The 24134-nt window shown below is 36.0% G+C and overlaps 1 protein-coding gene across 1 annotated transcript; it reads right to left on the bottom strand.

Annotated features, from left to right (window-relative positions):
• Positions 1-11265: 11265 nt before the first annotated feature.
• On the bottom strand, positions 11266-13125 carry LOC146732698 (uncharacterized protein C17orf113-like). The gene has a single exon (XM_085491914.1). It carries the CDS (start codon positions 13123-13125, stop codon positions 11266-11268), a length of 1860 nt encoding a protein of 619 aa, XP_085348040.1.
• Positions 13126-24134: the final 11009 nt, after the last annotated feature.

Genomic DNA, 24134 nt, shown 5'->3' with positions numbered 1-24134 from the left:
GGGGATTTGAAATTGTTTTGCGTCATTAAAAGTATTGATAAAGCTTAGGCCTCAGATTCGCTGGTTCCCGGCGTCCTTTGCGAATGGCAGGTAGGACGCAGGTAACTAGTAATCGCCATATTGTTCCATTTGGGCCGGTTTTCCGGCCGGAAGGAACGCGACTGGGTGACGTAATTTGAAAACATTCCAAGTTCCGTTTTGCGTAAACGTGTCTGTAATGCTACAATAAAGCCATGCTCATACATACATACTGCCTGCTTAGATTTACAGATTTGATATGTTCTGTGCAGATTTATAACAAAAGAAACAATTCTTTTTATTCGCCCAACTTTCGAAAGCAAAAGGAAACCCCTGAACGGCCACGAGCGTAAGCGCTGACGTCAGGTAACTAAGGGAAATGGAACAAGCAACGAGAAAGTGGTGTACCAATCAGAATGCCGGAACCGTTACTAGTTACCGGCCTCTTGTGGCTTGGTACGCCATGACACTTGAGGCGGGAACCAGCCAAAGGCCTCAGACAGATAGATGCACTATTAGATGTGACATATGTGATCCAATTCGTATCATAAAATGTTATTTTTTAAGATACAAAATCGGGATGCAGCCTCAAGTTTCAAAATAGAGTGATCCTTAAGAGCCCTGTTAAAAATAAGGATGTCAGAAAATGCAAAAAAAAAAAAAAAGAGGAATTAAATTTAGCCTGATATTTGGGATATAAAACTGGTATATTCTGTTCATCAACTTCAAATTATCTACAGCTGCATTGCCAATTTGAACTTGCATAAATTTAATGGTCCAGAATCCAAGGTATGTGCCATGGATTTAGGACAATACATTATTTATACTACCGAGTCACTCAAAGTTGATAAAAATTTGCCAAAATAATTGGGTCCTTCTGTATCTTTCTGTTTAACATGTTTAACTTGCGTGCATTTCCTATGCAAGTCGACGTGATCACACTTACGATAGCAACTGTTGGTTTGCCGCCAAAAACAAGACGTGCATTATTTTGCACATACACATTTCTACATAGGATATTGTGGGCATTATCATGTTTGAGTCACTCACATATCTGCCACTTTAAATCCTTTTTGAATCAAAAACATCATCATAGTCACCTTCTACACATTGTAAGCTACATTTTGTTAGGATCATTTGAGATTTTATAGAGGAAAAACCAGAATCAGGTATGCATTTTGAGAAATATCAAAAACCATAATAAGAATTTGGTAAAATAAACAAGGATTTCACTAAAATGAGATGTTGTCACAAGAGTGCGCAGCAAACTTTTTTTCTTAACCCGATTACAAATTTTGGACCATTTCATTTCCAGATAGATCCAGCACAATGCATACAAACTGTTTACAGAAAGAAATTGTGGACAAAAAAAAATTGTACTTTAATATGTGATACACACGCCTATTTATAGTCCTTGTAGATCGCCAAATAATGTGGCATAGCAGACTTCTGGCATCAAGTGACATTGGTGCATCACAGACTACAGGCGAATTTAAAAAGTTATTTTGACAACATGATTTGCCAATGATTTTTTCTTCTTTATAAAATAATTCATGTGCAGAAATTACAAGTCAGTTGTATACAAACTCGCTAATACCTGATCTGAGACGGTACACAAAGTGCCTTTCAAAATAAATCTTTTTGAAAAGTTATAAGAATATAAAGGAAACTTCTATGCCTACACTTCGTGAGCACAAGAACTCAGGGAACTTCTATGACTGGACTGGGCCCTGAAAATGCTATTTTAAAACCTTGAAATTAGTTCACCACAAGCCACCAGGTGCAATTTACCCCCACTCATTGTCATTTTCCTTATCCTTTCCAATTTCAGCAATATTTTGCTATAGTTTCTCTGAGTAGAAGTCATACCCATCATAAATTGGCACATAATCCTCTGTAAACTTGTCTTTCTGCTTTCAGCCATTCCTAGTTATCATCGCATTCCAACAGCTACCTGTCTGTGATCCTTCCGACCTTCAATTCTGCCTGCCACAACGTGCCCTCCGACCTTCAGTTCTGCTTGCCAACTACACTTCATAGCACTGAATCATCAGGTATGTAACGCTTTCCTATCATGTCTAACCATTACATTATCATTTTTATGACCATCTGGGCGATGAGGGGGGAATTTATGTCTCTCATCATGTATGTGCTTTTAAACTCATTATCCAAAATTATTTTATCACCCTGTGCGTCAAGTTGGCTTTTAAGTCACATCAAAGCCTATTTTGAGGTAGAGCTAAAATAAACATGTAATTTTTGACTTTAAGGAGAAATGCTTGATAAATACCTTACTAAGATTTTATTTACACAATTGGCTCATGCAATCCAGATGCTTTTTAGTACTGAAAAAAACAAGTTTCAATAAGATGTGATGAGTATGAATATTACAAAAAATGCTTCAGTGGATTGACCATTTCTGCAGTGAAATTGACTAATGCTAGGAATCAAGGGTTACTAAGCTATCATTTGCTGTATTCAAAAACATTGTAATCATCACACTAGTTCACAATAGCAATGGATAATAGAAATGGGATTTTCATTCAGTTTACATGCTGGAAAATAAGAAATATAGTTCTTGCTTTAAATATTATTTTGTAGTCTATGACTCAGTATGAGTCAAATTGAAATCGTTTCTTTATTGGAATATGTTTGGAAGTATGTGGCTAGTATTTCAACCAATTATTCTCTATTTATTAAAACAGATGATCACATAAACACAACAAATGGTCTTCCATGCAAAACATTTAGCTAAAGATTATATTTAATTGTCAAGTGTGAGTGAAACATTTTAAATTACTAGTATTTTTCCTATAATATTTTACAAGAATGGTTTTCTTTTAATATGTTGTCAATATCAAAATCGGCTTGCAGCTGTACAGGCCAATTTCATTTTCATTTCATTTGTGCAGAAATATAGTGTCATTTTCATTCATGGTTATATTGTGTGGTGGGTATTGGGTGTTGTAATAAATTTTTAAATTTGTATCAATGTGCATTTTCTAATAATCTATACAAAGTTTGATGTTTAACTTTCTAAAAAATAATATATATTTTAAAGGTTCTGATCACATTCTCATCCCCCAGGGCTACACAAGAAGTAGTGTATTTCTGGATGTTAAATTGAAGCACCTATTTTTCTGATTATAAATAAAAAAATGTAACCACCAAATTCATTGTAGTTTTGATGATATATAGCATAAAAGGTTATTTTGCTATGCCTATTTTCAATTATTTATGTATTTACATAACACCCTCATCCCCAGAGTTACATGCTTTCTTTGGTCTGTGGAGAGTAAACAAGAAACAATCTAAAGGTTACATATCACAAAATGCACTTCAGGGTGAAGGTCAATTAGTTAAAAGTAAATATAAACATGTTCAGATAGGAACCTTCACCTTTAATAGATTTTATGGGATGTTTCCAGGGTCCCTAAATATAATATGTACTATGCATTGGACTACCCTGGCAAAGGAAGACTTAAAAAATAAATGCATAAAGTATGAGTAAAATCCATCATGGGGAAAAATGCACCTGTTTCCTGATTAGGTGCAGCGCCACATTATTCGAACTCACGGAATAAATCAAAGCCATTTCTCAACTCATCACTTAGACATGTCTGTGTTATGTAATAATTATTTCAATGCTAGACCCAATAAGGGGTCAAAGGTCAAAAGAAAGGCCAAATTGTCCACTCTGTCCGGTTTCAAAGATGAAGATCCAAAGTGTTAAAGGTGACCTCATTGCCAAATATTTACCTTTTGGTCACAGGTCAAAAGAAAGGTCAAATTTTAAACTTTATGGAATTTCAAAGCTTAAGGTGTAAAATTGTTTTTCTTGCACCAGTAATCAAAAGTGTCCATAGTAACCCCATTCCCGGACCTTTCCCTTGGCATCCAAGGTCAAAACAAACGTCCAATTTTCAACTTTTTCCAATTACAAAGCTTAAGGTGTAAAATTCTTGGACCAGCGATCAAAAGGGTCAATAGTGACCCTGTCACCCAACATTTTTTGGGGGGGGCAAATGTAAAAAGAGTAGTCAAATTCTCGACTATTTCCGATTTCAAAGGTTAAAGTGTTAAATTGTTCGTCATCGATCAGCAATCAAAAGTGTCAATGGTGGCAACGTCATCCGACCTTACATCGGATGACCCTGTGACTATGAAGTTATATTTATTGCTTTTCTTATTTATTCACTATTGCATTCCCTTCTGTAGGTTTTTTTCCCTGAAGAGATATGGCTGCATTCCAAAATCCATGCTCCATTTGCCATCGGTCTTCATCAACGCAGTACACTATTCAGATTGCACCATTACGTAATACCTCTTACAGTGGACAAATTGTCAAAAGACAGTTTGGCGACAAACAGGGCATGGCAGTTGGCTCACTTACCTGTACACAATGTGCTACTTTCATCTGCCCTCCAACTGAGCAACACAAAAGAGCACCATGTTGGTCTTATGCCTGGCCAGCATGTATTTGGACATGTCTGACTTCTCCAAATTATACTGACCCCAACCAATTTATGAATTTCTTGCCAAGTTCACTCCGACAACTTTGGTTACATTCAATAGACCAATGGCTGCCAGCCATGCAAAATTTAATTCATACACCATCTTACTTCCAAGATGTCACACCTCACTTACAAAGCCTGAAAGCTCACTATGACAGTGGAGTTCTTTCTAACGTGATCAAAGCCCTTGATGACTTCTGTTATCCAACAGTACGGTGCCCAGTTGGTTGCTTCATGTTTATTGATGACCTCCTCAGAGACAGGCTTACTCTTGCCACAGCAACCCATTACATGGCCGCTATATGCCACTCCTTTCGTGCTTTTAAAGCAGATCCTCACTTCCTGGATGGGGCCCGTTCTGATTGGACTTATCCTTATGAGGACCTAAAATGGAAATGTGCTCCAAGCGTACTAATTGATGATGAAAAAGGCTTAATGTTCCTCATGTGCTCATCTACTGTGCATTGTCCACCACATATCAAGAGACTTCATGTGCCCACCAACCCAGTCCTCAAAAACTTTGCACCTCCAGTGCCTGATGTACTAGCTCCAGCAGTGCTCACCAGCAATATGTGCCGACCAGGACACACAGGCCGATACAATTTTTCATTTCCTGTATACAGGCAAACTGGCAACACTTCAGGCCTCTCTACCTTTCGCTTGTCTTCCAAAGGGCAAACATACACTCCATCACCAGAGATCGCTACTGCCAAAGGCTTGGTGTTACAGCATCGGCCAGATATTTTACATGTAGCTCAGCAAACCACTCAAATTGCCGCCACAATTCCAAGTTTACTTGACAACTACACATCTGCTCCTAACCATCCCACAGTCCACGATTTGGCCTCCCACAAAGAAACTGGTTCATACATAGATATGGAAGATGCTTTCTTTTTATCTGATGTGTACAATACATCATACACCACAATTACTCCCCTCCAGCAAACAAACAATCAAAACCCACAAGGCCACAAATTACAACCACAGCACTGTGTTCTTACTGTACACCCGGCAGATGGCACTGGTTCTAAACTACTTCACATACCTAATACACATTTCATTGGCCAACGAAACAACACTTTCGGTCCAATAATATACTCAACCTTAATGATATTCCTCAACAGCTCATCCCTCAATGAAGCCTTCCTACAGTCTGTGAGAAATGCTGAAAATATCTCATCCTTGCAAAATACCTTGCTATCTGTTCTCAAACAGTTGCGAACTTCCCATGCAGGTGGACCTGTAAATCATCAGGACATTCAAAACCTAAGTACGATCCTGGGTACAGTACAAGGCAATTTCCCTGAACAGCGCATCACACGCTTCATCCAGCTTGCATGTCACCAAGTTGGATCCTTTGACTTTTAAACGCTACAGGACTTGCAACAAATCATGCCCAATGCTGAATCTAACATTATCTTCTTCACAACAAATGCGCTTGGGCTTGAAAACATCAATGTACCAACTGATATGCTTGATCGTCAGTGGAACCTTATGCTTTCACTTAGTGCCAGAGAAACTTTCCAGATGCATGCACGTTACAGCATCAATACTGCATGGCAAACACTCACTGGTCAAGCAATACCAAACCGTCTGCCTGGACAGCAGCATCTCCTTATGTATGTTCGCTCAGGCTATCGGATCCAACCAGCTCAGAGACTGATGCTTGAAAGATGCTGCGGTCAAACACAAGCATATTGCATCATTCACAATCATTTGCTTATTCGCCAAGCACAAGGCAATCAGCTCACATGCAGTGTGCCAACATGCAATTGTGTTCTTTTCTGGTGTTGCCCCAAAAACTTTGGGGAGAAACAACAGTGCACTGTTGGTTTGTGCAAGAAACATTTCAAGTCAGCTATTCATGGCATTCCAAATGGAACATTCACTGTAGGTAATTATGGCCCTATGTTTATCGAGTTACAGATGCACGTCATATTTTTTTGTTCATGTCCATTCCTCTCTAACATATTACCTAATTCAGATGATAATTTGCATACAAGAACTATATTATTAAGTAATATAATAGGTTGTGATATTTTGTAATTCGATCAAATTTGTCAAATTGACAGTCATATAAATAGTTTATAAATGTGTCGAGAACTATTTCTTGGAGTTGATAAAGGCGATGTACTATACTCATAGGCTATAACATACTTATTTTGTGTGATTTAATAAAATTTTTCAAATTGACTTTTTGTTTAAAATATTTAAATCACAGTTTGTAAATGTGCTGTGTAACAAATGTTCCTCAGAGACAGCTTGCATGGAGTCTAGATCATTTTAGTTTATTACTTTTATATTTTGCAGTATTATTGTGTATTTCATTATAGCAAATCTTGATTAGGTGACATCTTAGTTTAGTAGACTAGGTTTCAATTTTTACACCTGTGTATGCAAATTTGCATAATCATGTTTTAACATGTCTTTATTATTTTTAATCTAGAACCAATTTCCCACACCAATAAAGTGTATGATAGATACTTCTAATTAATCTGTGTATATCGTATTTACCTTTTTATCATACTATTTAATGTTTTTTTATTAGGTATTAACAGTATATTCAACAGGCTTAAAGCAATTGGCTTTTTGTCATAAACATAATTCTGGATGTGACTAAATTCAAGATTTAAATGTTTGCATAAGTCTCTGTATGTAAATGCAGAAAGCTTATTTATGAGCAGTTAACAAAGTTTTTTTTTTTGTATGCTGAATGCTGAATTTTAATTCTCCTAACAGTCAAACACATGCATTGCATGTTGTGACCATTTATTTACAGTAAAAATTTAAAGTTCACAATAAACTACTAACAGTGAATAACTATGGGATTTTGACTTGTTAATAAAAATACTGACCTACGCAAAGGACACATGAAGAGGAACCAACATTGGCCATAATCAATTTCATATATTTCATTAATATCTCTTTTTTATTGAAGAAATATGATTTAATTTACATGAATATAATTAATTAACATCAACTATTATGCAATCACACATTGAATTTTATAATTAGACATCATACTGGAAGTAATCGTAATAATACTACTATAATACTATTTCTATTGTTGTATCTATGCAGACGATCATGGAAAAATTAGTAGATTTGGAAACAAATCAGAAGAGAATGTCGAGAGACATTGATTTTATTGAGCATTTTCTTTTACAAGATTTTTCTGTGAAGAATTATGGGCTGCAGGTATAAATGTATTTCCTGTGTTAATAATGATCAATCAACATATAGATTATTTAGATTATAATAATGAAATATTGTAACACTTTTCATTTCACAGATGGAGTACGAGTATTATTTGAAAAAGACCTTTATATACAATCCCCTGATTTTTTCAGAAGAAGAAGTCATTGTAAGTTTTTATGTTGACTTATCGTGGATAGAAATTGTTTATAATTACTAGATTATACAAATTGTTTGGTTGTATTAACACACCCCTTTGAATTTATGTTCTGTTTTAATATTAGGTATACAGTGTCGTGAATTACGATTCATCTACCACGGTGTATCATTCCTTTCTAAAAATTAAAACATAAGCGTATCAAGAATATTTCTTCAGGCATTTTAATAATGTTGGTGTCCCTGCTCGAGTTTAGGTTTCAACGCGGGACATCCGGGTGTCGGACAACAAACAACTAGACAGCGTAATTGTAATGTTTTTGCAAAAAACAAATTCATTCAGGTGTCGGACACAAAAAATATTGTGTATCCATTCATTAAAAATTCACCAAAAGCAAAAGGGAACTTTGAGTAAAATTAATTAATCTCTCGTGTCTAACCTACGCTATGGGTAATAACACTTACGTCAGCGCATTAACACCCTGAAGATGTCAGTCCGTGGTCGAGAAAAAAGAAGGCCACTACATACAGTTTAGTTCAAGTAAAATATTATATATTTCTTACATAAAGTGTTATACCTACGTTAAATTACAACAATGTGGATTTAACATGACCTGGATACAAGTCACTGTAATAGCTGTAACGCCAAAACATCACAAGTATGGCAAAATAGCAAGTTGGTTCAGATTGACCAAAATCTGGTATAAATAATCAGTAACAATAGCCAGCGTTTCAATATTAAAAAGGTAAATTATCCAAGTCACGTAGTATTCCTCACAAACACTGAGTAGACAAGAAATTCCCAATACTTGTCATAGACATCACGTCTTATATCCAGTATACAGAGCTTCACATAAACGTCGTCAGATGGCACGATTGTTTCTAAACTGAGTTACAAAAATAGTTGAAAAACAAATGCCGGGTAAACGTATTATTCATAGTACAAATGTACTAGGTATTCTAAGTCATAAAACCTTGGCATATGAGATTCCTGCTTTACGCGTAGGTGTACAACCTGGGTATGATAAGAGCACGAGAGATTTGAAATGGGGCACGTGGTTAAAATTTGCATATTACATTAGCGTGTGGCGCGAAAAGAGTGGTATAAACAAAGATCAGTGATTACTTGAAATCGATACCAGGAAGGGGGGGGGGGGGTAAAAGAAAAGTATATAACATTTTATTATTTAATAATTTATTAAAATACATAAGTTTGTCTAACTCCCTGTGGTTATACAGAATATTGTTGCCCTGATATGAGGGCGCGCTTCCCATAGCGTTACGAAGCCGGGCTAATGTGAGGTGTATAGTAATTGTTTTTATACTTGCCAATGTTGCGTGACCTTGGTTCCAAAAACCGGAAAGTAGGACAGATTTCGAATCATTGAAATACGGCATGTATACACTCACAATCCCTCATCAAGTGAGGAACTGTGATACACTGTATTAATAACGAGAAGATAAGCATAGAGGGCGTGGGCGTAGTTATGGACAGTTCGCATCAATGCAAACGATTTTACAAATACGCTTTTAATATTAATTATCATATCACAATGAAATTGCAGGGACTGGACCAGTATAATTAATGCATTATCTTCATTTAGCAAATATATGGTTCATAAGTATTTCCCTAACTTTTATGAATTATAATGTATCCAAATTATTATTTCAGATGATCAACGAAAGAAATAATCAAAGTCTGTCTTTGTGTGATTTGACATCGAACGTACTTAAATTAGTAATCCCCAGCCAGTAACACAAGAAGTTTTCAATGAAGCTAAAAGGCTAGCTTTATTTATGGTAGGTTCATTCACAATCAGCTGGCGCACACGTTATAATAATTTGAAATAAATGTGATATTTACTAAATGGTGACCGCCATTTTGAATGCGGCATGAAACTAAAATAAAAGACATTTTTTTTCATGCCGTATTAAAGAAGGCGGCCTCCATGTATTAAATATTGCCTTTATTGTATTATAAATTGTGCGCCAGCTGACTTTGGGTTCACTGGTATTTTATTACACACTAAATCCACATTTCATTTTATTTTATGTTCATGATCTGTTCGTGTTAGGCTCAGGTTACTAATATAAAAAAAAAAAACTTACTCATAGGTATAATTATTTTTTCCCAAAGTAGAGCAGAATATTCTGAAATGTATGACACTTTAGTAACAGTTAAATAATAACACATGTTTGTTAGGGTAATATCACTATTTGTTGCATGCCCAATGGATGGTCTTGACCAACAGGGCAGAAAAGAAATCGTTATATTATTTATTTTATCACATCTAGTAGACATCCACTATGCACAATCGCATCTACCATACATCACTCACACTCTCTCACAAAATAACATTATATTTCAAGTATGCATTGCAATATTTTATTATAACAAGTTTCACATTACTCAATAGCAGACATACATTGTTTGCTGAAAAAAAATGTTAATTTCGATGGATACTCTTTATAGTAACCGTGTTTAAGCAATGTGAATCAGTCAATTCATCGAGTATAACATTTTTTGAATGAATTGAGAAATTCGTAAATGACAGTTGTTTAACTACTTGCCATATAAAAATGTCAGTGTTGTTGCAGTAACTGAAATTACTTTCTCACAAACATACCATATCTTCTATTCACAAGTCACACAGCTTAGAGCGTTTTCAGTTAGCATCAGCGATGGAACGTCCCGCAGCAATCTTGGCTGCGACGTTTCAGTGGCGGCTTTGCTTTACATTTTTTCTTCATATATAGCAACCTTTCAAAAGCTTGAAAGCAACCCCGATAAAATCTATTATTGTCTGTCATTATTGATTTTGTCATCATTTTGAACACTACACTGGTAAATAATCATTATTAACTAAATACCATGGCGAAACATGATACAAATTCTTGAAATATTCAAATTCGGGACTTGTGCAATGAAAATGGCATTCCCACGACAGGACTATTACGTAATGATTAAAGTTACAGAATAATTCAAGCCAATATGAGTGACTCCTAATTTCATATAAGGTCAAGGGTCAAACAAAAAGATTTTCATTTAAAACAGCTAAAAAAATGTTGAAAACAAATGTACTTCCATATTAAATATTAATTAAAATATGTTTTTTTTTTTTTTTTTTCAGAGACATACCGCATACAGATACAAGCTGTTTGGTAACAAAGAGAGCAACTGTGATCGCGCTAGGTTTCTACAAGTTGCGTATATCGAACGCATCAGTCACAAACAAATGCGTTTCTACGGATCATCAACGCGTACACCCACTTAACACACGACACATGTTTAGTTTTAATAGTTTTTATTAACAGCACGTTTTTTATACAATGTTGCAAACTAAGTATTTCAAGCCACAGTTAGTATTAAAGTGCGTTACCTTCACAATTTGCGACGATCTTTTTTCTGATGATAAAGTTCAAGTGCACGATCAAAATCAAAACGATCTGTTGGTGGTCCGTGCATCGAAATTAGCATGAGATTGTCAACATTCACTTCCTTTAGACGAGATCGTCTAGCACATTTTATTCGATTTTGCGTGGAAAACCCACGCTCACATGGTACGCTTGTTACTGGAATTACAAGTGAAATTGCTGCTAGTGAAGCATATGCTGGGTATATTTCACTGTAGTCTTTGATTAATAACCTGCAAGACTCATCAAAGTTTGGGTGACCATGTCCTCGTAATGTCAATTTCATTTGGCGGAAGTCACGGCGAAGTGTAGCGGCGTCGATCAAACCATCCTCTGCATCGCCGGCAAAAAAATCAGCAAGCACATTTAACGCTTCATTTCCATGTTCACCTATAAATCTGTCATCTCTTGGATACTTGCTTGCATTAAGCACTGTGTCCAGACTAGCTAACAGGGACAGGTCTTCCTCAGAAAATCGACTGTGTAAATTGTCTATTAAATGCTGAATGAATTGTGCACGCATGACATTATGTGCGTTTATATTTACATCAGCACTGTAGACGAGACGGTTTCCTTTGTACTCCGATGTTTCCCGATTAAAATTTGTTATGAATTCATTATCACTATCACCACAAAAATCGGTGTCACGGAGTCTTTCAAGTTCCCGAACTGTGGATTCAACCATCGGACGAATAGTTCCCAAGTTAACATTGTCCCGCTGAAAAATTAGGTTTAGTCTGTCAATAATTGGAAGTACGTCACGAAGCATTTTCATCGTGGCAACGAAAGAAAATGATTTTATCGCTCGCAATAGTCCTTCTGCTTTGGGATTATTTCTTGCTGCTTCCTCACCAAGCTCAAGATATAAAACCGCCCAGTTTTTGTCCAAACTAGCAACAGATCGTGACAATGAAAGCCATCGTACACCGCAGGGCTCCTTGAGACTTGAAAAGTCTTCATCGGACATGGCGGCAGTAAGTTCACGTAGTCTGCCATACCGGGCAGCGGAATGTTGAAAAAAATGGAATATACAATTGGCGGTGTCTCTAAATTCTTTGACTTTGGCGGTTTTCTTTGCAGCATTTGACGATGCCAGGGCTATACGGTGCGCAACACAATGTACGTGAATGCAGAATGGCGAGGCCCCTTTTAAACGTACTCCAACACCGCTGTGTCTTCCCATCATGACACTCGCGCCGTCAGACCCAAGTCCGACCAATTTGCTGAACAGGTTGTCTCCTTTTTCGTCTATTACTTCTTGCATTTTATTAAAAATTGTTTCAGCATCACCACTTTGAACAGTATAGTTACCACCAAAAATAGTTTCAGCTCTCCCGTCCTCATTCAACACTCGGAAAAATACAATTAATTTCTTATAAATTGTCACATTAACAGTTTCGTCCACAAGTATTCCAATAAAGGGACTTTCCGCAATTCTTCTTTTAACATCCTCTCTTGTTGTCTCGGCAATAGTTTCCTGCATTTCTGTCACATTGGAATGGTGTGTTGGGATTGCAGTATCTTTAGAATTAAAAGCCTGGCAGCCGTTCACACGCTGTAGGTCGATAAGCCCTCCATAAACACCATTCGGTAATTCTTGGTTGGATAAATAATACACCGTGCGAAAAACAGCTTTCCGCGTTGTGTCGGACTGGGTTTTATTAGCTTCAACTGCAGCTCCAAGTATTCGACTACTCTTGTCATTCATTACAGCTCTCCTGTGTCCGGGACTGTCCATGTGTCGTTTCAATGCCGATTTCTGTAAATCCCCGCATCCTTTTGTGAAGGCATTATTTTCTCCTCGTTTCTCGCACAGTCGGCAGAACATGACAGTTTTATCTTCGCATTCCCGTTTTTTCGGACGTAGCCATTTATACTCTGCTTCCCAGGCTAACTGATACGTTTCTGACAAACAAACTTGGCTTTCTTGCTGCAAAGAACACCTTTTTCTGTAATATCCGTAACATCGGGGTGCGTATGTCGAGAGTCTGTCGAAGGCCCGGGCATTGGCGATAATTCAGCAACATCGGAGTCATTTTTGTTTTTGTGATCATCTGCTGAGAATGTTGATCTTGCTCTTTTCGTGGTGACAGAACTTGAAAAATATGAAAAAATAGGCTTCTCCATGTTGTCACTACCATGTGCTCTTCGCGCGCGGTTATCAGCCATCGCGTCAAAATGACGGGTGGATGACGCGATTTTTGGTGTTTCCAATTGGCTTAATACGGAAGCTTATTAGGGACATGCATGAAAATAAAAAAAAATACTTTAAAACTCGTGGCCACGACTTTGTATTTCGTGGCCACGACTTACTATCTCGTGGCCACGACTTACTATATCGTGGCCACGACTTACTATCTTGTGGCCACAACTTACTATTTCGTGGTCACGACTTTGTATCTCGTGGCCATGACTTACTATCTCGTGGCCACTATTGACTGCCATTATTGACATGGACATGGAAAGGGAACAGCTGATAGCCCGTTATTTCAACCTTGGTTTAAACTATATGGAGATATGTGTCATTCTAGCATCATATCACAACTATGGTATTAGTGTGAGGCATTTAAAACGTATTTTAGCTAAGTTAGGACTTTTTCGTCGCAAGAATAGAACTGACGATGATGTTGTACGGTTGTTTATTGAACAACAGTTAAATGGATCAGGTCAACTTCATGGAAACCGTTGGATGCATCTAGTCTGCATTCAAAATGGGATTAGTACAACTCGAGAGACTGTAAGACGCATCATTAAAGACTTGGACCCCGAAGGCGTAGCACTGCGTTCAAGACATCGACTACGTAGACGAGCATATCGTTCATTTGGGCCAAATTTCGTATGGCATATAGATGGCTACGACAAGCTAAAACCATACGGAATTTGCATAAACGGTGCAATCGATGGATACTCTCGTAAAATAATGTGGTTAGAAGCATTTCGAACTAATAGTGACCCCAAAGTCATAGCAAGTTACTACATTACAGCAGTCGAAAATAATCAAGCATGCCCTAAGATCGTGAGAGGAGATTTCGGGACCGAGAACGGCCACGTAGAACAATTTCAGAAGTTTCTACGAAGAGATGATAATTCACTTCCAGTGCCGGCCTTTTTATATGGAACAAGTCCAACTAATCAGAGAATTGAATCCTGGTGAGGAATATTGAGAAGAGAAAACAGTCAATTCTGAATGAATATTTTTCAGAAAATTAAAGATGATAGTTATTTTGATGGTACTGCATTGGATAAAAATTTGATACGTTTCTGTTTTACTGCAAACAGCGTTCGGATTACTTTCGGAAATTCCGTCGCTCTTCGGAAAGTTTTAATTTTCACAACTTTTGAATATTAATTCATACTTTTAGGTTAGTGAGGAGGTTATAATAATTTTTCATTTCACTTTAACTCTGTTTTTTTCACCCCTCAGACCCCTTTAAAAAGTCACTTCTGGCCATTGTAATGGCCACTATTTTTTTTAATGGCCAGAATATCAACCAGAACTTTTTTAATGGTCAAAATATTGACCAGTAATTTCCAACTGGTAGTTATAATGAGCACTATTTTTACACTGGTCAGAATAATAGTTTTTTTTATTTAATGATGGAGTGGGTGACAATCTATTTTTTTAATGGGTATTATAATGATCATTTTATTTTTCATTACATGAATAAAATGGTCATTTTTTTTTATGTCACAGATATACCCAGTAATGGCACATTGGGATTGACAGCTCTCCTCTTTTTCCTCCCTCGCTTCAGTTTGCTTCAATTTTAAGCCAGTAAAATTGTAGGTAAACGTAAAATACAAGATTTTGAAAAATTTGAAATATGGAATTATATATCTTGAAATAATATGAAGTTTTGGGTTAATTTGTTTTTGAAATCACAACAGATCATGCACTTGATACTGTTGACTTAATAATATACATTGTATAGTGTAATGCAATAGGTTATTAAACATATAAGATGACCTGTTTTCAAAATACGGTCTAGACCCTTATCACGGGCGCTAACGAAGTTTGTGCAAACATGAGCCCAGGCTAATCACCCAAAATACCATTGTACTTGATGTCCATTCGAAAATTTGACTATTATATTCATAACTATTCTTATTCATAACTATACTAAACTTGACAATCATTACAAGCACATTCTGTGACATTATTCTTGAGATAAAAATGGACTGACTGAATGAGACTCTGCACTACTTCCTGTTCTTATAAAGGCAATGTCTATCATTATAATACCTTGAATAAACAAGCAAGACATTCACTACTGAACATTCGAACAGTGTGCAACCCCCAAAATACTCGGCAACTGACTTTCCACCAAAAAAAGTCACATAAACAGCTGGTTACTCCAAAAAATCACAGGGAGTTACTCCAAAAAGTCACATAAACAGCGAGTTATTAATCCGAAAAAAGAGCCTGTCTTTATGAGTGGGGTTAAGCTCAAACATAAACAAAATTCCCATTTTATAATGACAAAAAACTAATTTAAAAGTTCAGTCTTCAAATACACCCAAACTACAACATTTTACATTGAAATACTTAATCAGTAACTTTTCATAATGTGTGTTATAAACTGTAGAAGTTTATGTGGAAGACCGGGTCGATAGAAGGTGATTTTAAAGTGGCTTAGACACAATCAACTAAAAAATACCCATGATGCTCTGCTTCATTTTTATATTCTGCTATTATGAATGGTTTAATGCGATATGAAAAATATCTGTGAAAATATTCCACGACTACTGCATGTGTACAAAACGGTGTTGGGTGGTTCAGTAAGTTATATGGGGGGGGGGGGGGGTCTAGCATAGCGCTCCATGTGTGTAGCTAGCTGACTTAGCAGTGAATGGCATGTTTGTTCACGGTATTTTTTAGTAGTGTAATAAAGTTATTATTATTATTATTATAATGCTGGACAATAGTAATGTTCATGCTACATGAAGTACTGGCTAAGATTTAAGCTGGTTGCATTTTGACTAGACCATGCATTGGGAGGGCCAGTCCTTAGCAAGGGCTAAGGGGTGCCATCAGTCGGTGACTTTGTTAAGCAGCTGTTTACGAACGCAAAATTTCTGCTGCTGACATGTTTCGTTCAAATTTATCAAGCGACGTGCACTAAAAAGCGAGCAAAGACGGACCGATTTAATTGGATGCACAGAAACAGTATATAACGACATTACAGAATACAGAGTTTTATTAGTGCATGTCGTAGACAGCGAACCAAATTGGAGTTGTTGTATGCTCCACTACAGCGACCCAATCAGTGTGGAAGCGTGTACGGATACTAGTAGACGACTTCCTCAGAAGTCGAAGATATGGTGTTTCACATGCGCACGCATGCCGTTTTGGGGTGTAACGTAAATTGCACATGTGATATTGTGTTTCTGAGTGTACCAATCAACATCACAAAAAATTCTTTCTATCAACTATCAACAAACTAGTATCGGAAGCACCACAATGGTTTAAAAAAAACAATTGAAAAAACTGGTGATATTAATAAAACAAAATAAGCATGGAAAAGGAATGAAAAAACAAATATTAAAGGAGAAAAATATATGGTGGTTGGTTGGTTTATTTTGGTTAACAGCGTAGTTTTGGCACTGTACCATTGCTGTTTAATTGTTTGTTCATAATTGCTGCTTCCCTTGGGAAACAAGTTTGGGTGTTCTTAGCCAGTACACATACCCTCAACACTGTGGCCTGTGTTATAACTGTTGGGCCCTCCTGTGAGTGATCACAATTGCGTATAGCTGATATGCAAACATTTGGGATTAGCTTAAATCTCAGCCTGCACTTGGTCAAAGTCCCTCTAAGGACTGTGACTTGGTGTAGCCTGAAACCAGACTACTGTGGATCAGCGATGTTTTGTAATGGATTACCTCCCTGATGAGTACATTTAAATAACAATGGAAACTAGCATATCACTGGCAACACATACAAGGATTTTGGCAAATTTTCACAACAACATTAATGTTTCACAATAAATTATACCAAACATATGTATAATTTAGTAGTAGTAAAACTTTTTAAGTTTTTTTTAATTAAGAATGCACCAATCTCACTAGGAATCTATTCAAATCTAACCCTTAGTGTGCTATTAATAATGGCTCATCAAAGGTATTGACTTACTGAACTGAAACACACATCTTTGTATAGTTTCCAAAAGTAAAATATTATTTCATGCTCTAACCCCTCTCATGTAACTGTTAAGAATACGTACATTATTTAAAATCATTTTAAAAATGCGACTGGAATGTCCAGGCCCAAACTTCTGCTGCTACAACATCTGTCTATTCCTGCATGTACATGCAATTGTTTCTCTGAGATTCTGCATGCAGCCAGTTTATTTTTTGAACTGAATAATACATTTCTAGAAGTTTACTTTTACATTTCCAGATAACACTATATATAATTTAACAATTTCAGGAATAGATTAGATTGCTTGCTATTCCATTAGAACCTCTTACTTCCAAGTGTGATTTTTAACAAGCATTTATGTTTAGCTAACCAAAGGGGAACAAAAGTATAGTGACAGGAAGTCACCACAGCCGAAAGTATGACAAAGGCTTACGCTTCAAAAAATGACTGGAAAGTAAATAATTTATAACCAAAGACCGTCTATGCATAAACAACTAAAGATCTGGGAGGTACAGCTTTGCAAAGTAAAAAAGTCATATGGGGGAGGGAGGGGGTTAAAACATTGCTTCAAAACATCATCTTAATTATTCAGCTCAGTGCACAAACACATGAAGTACAGAAATTGAATAATTAATGAAAACATTAAACAAAACAAGTATATGTAAGCAATACTAAAAGTATGCCATGTTTTGTTTTTGATGTAGTGCACAGCCATAGAGACTGTTTTAGTGGATAATAGTATTTTAGGTTTGCAATGTCATACTCCTCCAGATATTTATCAAGTTTTATTGAGAGGCGATTAGCTTAAGGAGGGGGCTGTGCAAAATGTTTTTTCTCCTCTTTGTTTTTGTGCTATTCTTTTTCTAGTGTAAAATATTTTTTCTTCAAGATGTAGGAATGTCAATTTTTCCGATTATTGATTTCTGCAGGATTTTTTCAATATTATGGAAAGCAATGTACAGTGACTGTACACACTTGGAACTTTCAAAATCTGTGTGCAAGCATAAAACTGATAAACATGTAAATGCTAAACCATTGCATCCATCAATACTGGTTAAACTTTTTTCTTCCCTTAACGTCCATAAATCCTGGTTCTTCAACTTCTTATGTCCCATATATATAGTTTTTTCCTTTTTTATAAATTGTCATTATCTGCAAAAAATAATTCAGTTTGCTATTAGCTTACAATGACCAGTTTTTAATAAATACACTTTGTAACCAATTTTGGAAACTAATGTTTGTGGTGTCTGTGTATGCTGGCATATTTCTCCCCTATGCAACTCAGATATACTTCCAAAAAATGATACCCGGTACATTCTGATTGAAAAAATATAAATATCGAAAAATGCACCTAGACAACAGAATAAAATAAAATCAAATTGTTTTCTAACCGAATATATTAAGGGGTTGTGCCATATATACACACAGTTTGTCTTTTGAGAGACTAGGACAGTACATTGCTGTACTTGGGAACCTAATTTCTGAGAACAATGGGGGGGGGATTTAACCTCCTACAAGACGAGAGACAAAAGAATGTTATGTAACAATGCAGCTGCATGATTTTGTCTCTCAAAATAGGAAGCTGTGTACATACAACATTATTGAGTCCCTCCAAAATGGGAATGCCACCATGAATGTACAACTTCATCGATCCCCTGGTACTTTCACAAAATAAATAATTGTATTATAATTATGATCCAATACAATACCATATTTGCTCTAAAATTACACTTGTGGATACTAAATCATGAAAATATTACTTATTTCGACCATTGAAGATCCCTGTAATTTACCTAAGCGCATGTGCTGCTAATAGAGTAATTATAGTAAGTGTAATATTGTTTCTATATTTTTTTTCAAAATCAAGAAAATGATATTAAAAATAGAAAAAACAGTTTAATTTGAAAAAATGATATAATGGTATTCAGATGGTTATGATTTAAGCATAGACCTTAGAAAACAGGGACATACAACTTCTGTCTGAGACAAAAGAAAATCCAGTATCCTATGTGAAATGTGGGTTATAACCTCCCTAGAAGATTTATACATCTGAAACAGTTTTTACTAGTATTCCCATTGGTCAGTGTATAATGAGTGCACTATGCTATATATCTGTTCTAAATATGATGAAAAATCCACTTGTTATAATGACACAAATTTTCACAGGTCATTGTTTACTTTTAGCCAGTTTTGTTTCCTTGCAGAGAAACTTACCATTTTTGTTTCCCTTTCCTGATTTCATAGTGGAATAAAAACTTAATTTTTAATTTCACTCGCATCAATAGAATGGACTTGGCTATTTTGATCAAATTTAATTTTTCTGATTATATTCCAACCACAAAATTGTCTCATTTTGTGTAGCTACACCCTGGCAGCCATGTTTGGCTTATGAAACAGGAGAGGATGTAACAGTGGTGTTGACATAGATTTATTATCAGTTTCTCTAAGGTGTTAATTTGGTAGAGGATTATAACTAAGCTTACTTGAAAGGGATACCCATGGTAGCATGCCCCTGTTCCCGTTATATAGACTAAATATTTTTTTGTCCAAGTTGAGCCAGAGTACCCATGATCAATTTGGCTGACCCAGAAACGCCCAGGACATTTACTGACTGCATATTACACCTTCATTATATTTTGTTTAAGTCTCGCCCATTTGCCCCCTGTATCTTCAATAGTAGTGTTCATGCTACACAAAGTACGGGCTAAGATTTAAGCTAATCTCATATGTTTGAGTTCATGCACAGAAGGAAACAATGGTTAGCACGGGGTAAGGAACGCCCAAACTTATTAAGAATAGGCAAAAGCTGCAGGAATTTTAACTATGAGTGCTCAGTAAGAGTAACTAGGAAGGTTAGTTCTACAGTTATAAAACAATACCAAAGCAAATTCAGAAAGTGCAAATTGCAGAATAACAGGAAGTAGCACAGAGTCTCATCATCGGTACATTTTTTCTCAAGTCAATCTCTCTATATGTGTTAGCGTTGATTGTCATGCAGGAAATGGCACACCGAAATAAAAAGTTATGAATATAGTAGTAAATCTCCTAAATGAACATTGAATACAATGGGTTTTTTAGCCGAGCTAAGCGCTCATGCATGTTTTGTTTTGTCTGTGCTAAGGCTCTGGACTGACCAGATTTCTTAGCCTGTGTTCATGCAATTTTTTTCTAGCACAGGCTAAGGTATTGGACCTCTTAGCCTTTGCTGAAGAGCTCTGCGTGAATACTACTAATAAGTGTCTTCTGTTTATTCCTTCCTTAGGCGCATACATTTAGGTTCACTTCCCTTTTATGTTGATCTCTACAACCCATTCAAATCACATTGGGCTCAAAGATGGGCAAAGAATATTAGATTTAATTGAAATTTAGTTTAAATCCATGCTAAATTAAAAGTTATTTTGAGTATGGGAGTTTTTTTGTGCGCAAAGAAAATGAACTGTTGCACACTGTGGGCATATATCATCTTATACTAGTTTACAGGAAAAAGGGATTCTGTATGGTATTTGACGTTATGGGCATAATATATATAGTTCATACATGGTTACTAAATTATATTTCTCAATGTACAGTACACTATTGTTGGTATTGTCTGAAGAGAAAAAACAAACAATATACATAATCTTTGAAAATAAAAAAACAAAACATTTTGCAGTCAGTTAAATTATATTAATAATTTGAAAACATTGCCATGAATGGCAACAAATTTACGTTGATGTTTTTTGCAGATTTCAGGAGTTGGAAATAACCTTTGTTTATACTTTTCTTGTATTAACAAACATAGGAGCTAATCCTCATTAACACCTAGGTACTTGAGCTTGTTGTTTGACAATTATGAATGATAATGAAACAGTACTTACACAGTGAGCCATGACTGAACAAAAAATTGCGCATTTATTTTTTTCCAAAAAATAGATATGATAGTACATAAAGCAAATGCCACAGTGTTTTTTAATTTATATAATTTTTGAAAAACAAAAACTAAAGCCCCAAAAGACTATCCTGCTACATAAACAGCAACAAAAGTATCTAATATTGTATTGAAGTCATTGTAAAATAATTACAAATTCATACCTTGATGTGCCAGTTGCAGTACTGCAATCGTCCTATGATTCAACACCATCTAAATACTCCGCAGGTTATGTAGTCCACCAGCAGTCACTGGCATCAGCGTTACTATAAAATTTCACTGGGGATCGAGGCATTATTCGCGAAATTTCATTTATGTGTACTTGCAAGCGCCAGTAAAACTTGGAAAAATAAATTCCCACACGTATATTGACTCACACGAGGTAGAAGGTTTTTTTCTGGGCCATTATATTAGTGACATGAACAAAAATACTGGTCATGTTATGTATGTAATGAAAAATAAAATGACCATTATACTGCCCATCAAAAAAAAAAATGTCATCAACTCCATCATTTAAAAAGCAATTGTAATTATTCTGACCAGTATAAAAAACATGGGTCATTAAAACCACCATTTTAAAAACACTGGTAAATATTTTGGCCACTTAAAAAAATCTGGTCAATATTCTGGCCATTAAGATAATAGTGGCCATTATAATGGCCAGAAGTGACTTTTTAAAGGGGTCTGAGGGGTGTAAAAAACAGAGTTAAAGTGAAATGAAAAATTATTATAACCTCCTCACTAACCTAAAAGCACAAATAAATATTCAAAAGTTTTGAAAATTAAAACTTTCCGAAACGCGACGGAATTTCCGAAAGTAATCCGGACGCTGTTTGCAATGATTCAGGTACGAAAATTAAATATTAAGGATGAACATTGAGGGTATTAAAATATAACTACAGTAGCCATGGATATATTGAAATTTGATTTTGAAACTCACCACCAACTTCCACATTTTATGTCGATTTTCTTAACCAATGTGCTTTGTTAATTCATTTTTATGAGTTAGCTAATAATAAATTAATTGAAGTTCTTCAAACATTTAGTGTTTTACCGCATTTTCAGTGGTAAATCACCATAACAAAATCATGACAATTTGCCCTAATCGTGAATATATCAATTTATATCAAATCAATTTACTAGTGTGAACAGAAGTTGTAATGTTACGATTTTACTTATACTATACCGTCTTTAACTATTTTCCAGGAAGAATTGGACGAGGTAGTTTCAGTATGGAACGCACATAGGATGCGCCAACACGCAACCAAATTGTTCCGAATGGTCGGCCGATTATGCTTTTTAGTTGTCCACAACTATTTGGAGCAGAAGATTTCTCCTTGCCTGTGTCGGAAACCGAAATCGAAGCATGGAAAGAGGAGTGTATGTTTAAAGGCGCATATCCTTGTGACGAAGATATTTTCGAATTGTGTTGTATAATTATGATGGAAATCAACAGAGATGTCCCAACAGATGCATATCAAGCTGCCGAACTATACATTGACCTGCACACTGCTATCATACAGGCGCTGGCTTGACGATACTGTAATCATGTTGCGTTTGGAAAAATTTGGGGACCCTGAATATATTAATTTGGTAACATGGCGTTTGTTCAAAAGTAGATGACGGAGTAGTTGTTGTGGTCATTTATGCACGTTGTTTTCAAATATCCGTAGCCTAATTTGATGTAATTGCATAAAAAACTCCATTAATCAAAGATGTTAGTAAATATTTACGTTTGATTTGCTTTGAATAAACTGTTATATTCATTGTGATGAATTTGTTTTTGCGTATCTGTTGACTGACTTATTTAGCTGATTACTAGCGAATGGCTGTGTTATATCTGTCATTGTTTAGGCCCATGCGAGGTCCTGGACGCAACTCGACTCAGTGATTTGAAACTAATTACGATATAACCGTCGCTATCCAGACTACTATTTCTGACAGTTGGTATTCGCAGTTACTAATATAGTGAACGATTAATCAAAAGATATGACGTGTTCAGTACTTAGTGTGATTGGCTGTATTATTGAAGGTTACGCCCTGGAGTTTTTATACTTCTTTGTAATTGGTTAAGGTTTTGAAAGTGAATAAAGTTGTTTTAGTTGGTCTTGGCGAGTACACGAGGAGAGACGCAGTCTCGGAAAGTCTTGAGGCAGTCTAGGGACATAGTCTTGGTTCAGCCTTGCGATAGTCTTGGGAATTTTTCCCCAGGGCGCTGTGTCTTATAGAGTGCTCGACTGACCGACTAAGACAAGAGATGAAACGTATTTTGTTGTGTGCGTCTATTTGACTATAAGGCTTAAGTGACTTTCCCGATCCCGTACCTCAAGGGGGCGCGATAGAGAGACGAGACAATATTCCCCCCTGACACGTGTGGAGAACCTCAGAGGAAAAGAATCCCCCCGTGATATCATCATGGTATACTGTGTGATTTGAACAAATATTCATCCACACCGTGGGTAAAAATTTGATAATTGCAGACAAATGTCGATTGAGAGTTTAATTAATTTGAAAGTAGCCTTCGGGTGAATTTTAGCAAATTTAGATATGAGATTGCATCACTGACTAACTCAATTGGAAACCATGAATTATTTCATTTGTATTAATAAATAAAATAACACTTGAATATTCAAACAACAACATTTATTAATTCATTTAGCAGAGTATACAGTAACAAGTAAAAATACCAACGCCCTACATGTGGTCAATGCAGCTAAAACTGAACGTCTGGTCCACGACATGTGAATATATGTAATAGTCACTGAAATTCAATACCATAACAAGAAGA

The sequence above is a fragment of the Saccoglossus kowalevskii genome, chromosome 17, assembly GCF_978046115.1.
Source record: "Saccoglossus kowalevskii chromosome 17, keSacKowa6.1, whole genome shotgun sequence".
Lineage (NCBI taxonomy): Eukaryota > Metazoa > Hemichordata > Enteropneusta > Harrimaniidae > Saccoglossus > Saccoglossus kowalevskii.
The sequence above is the reverse complement of the archived record's forward strand: the minus strand, read 5'-3'. Positions and strand labels throughout refer to the sequence as shown.

Coding starts and splice junctions, on each gene's coding strand:
- LOC146732698 (XM_085491914.1), bottom strand. CDS start 13,125: ATGTTCTGCCGACTGTGCGAGAAACGAGGAGAAAATAATGCCTTCACA.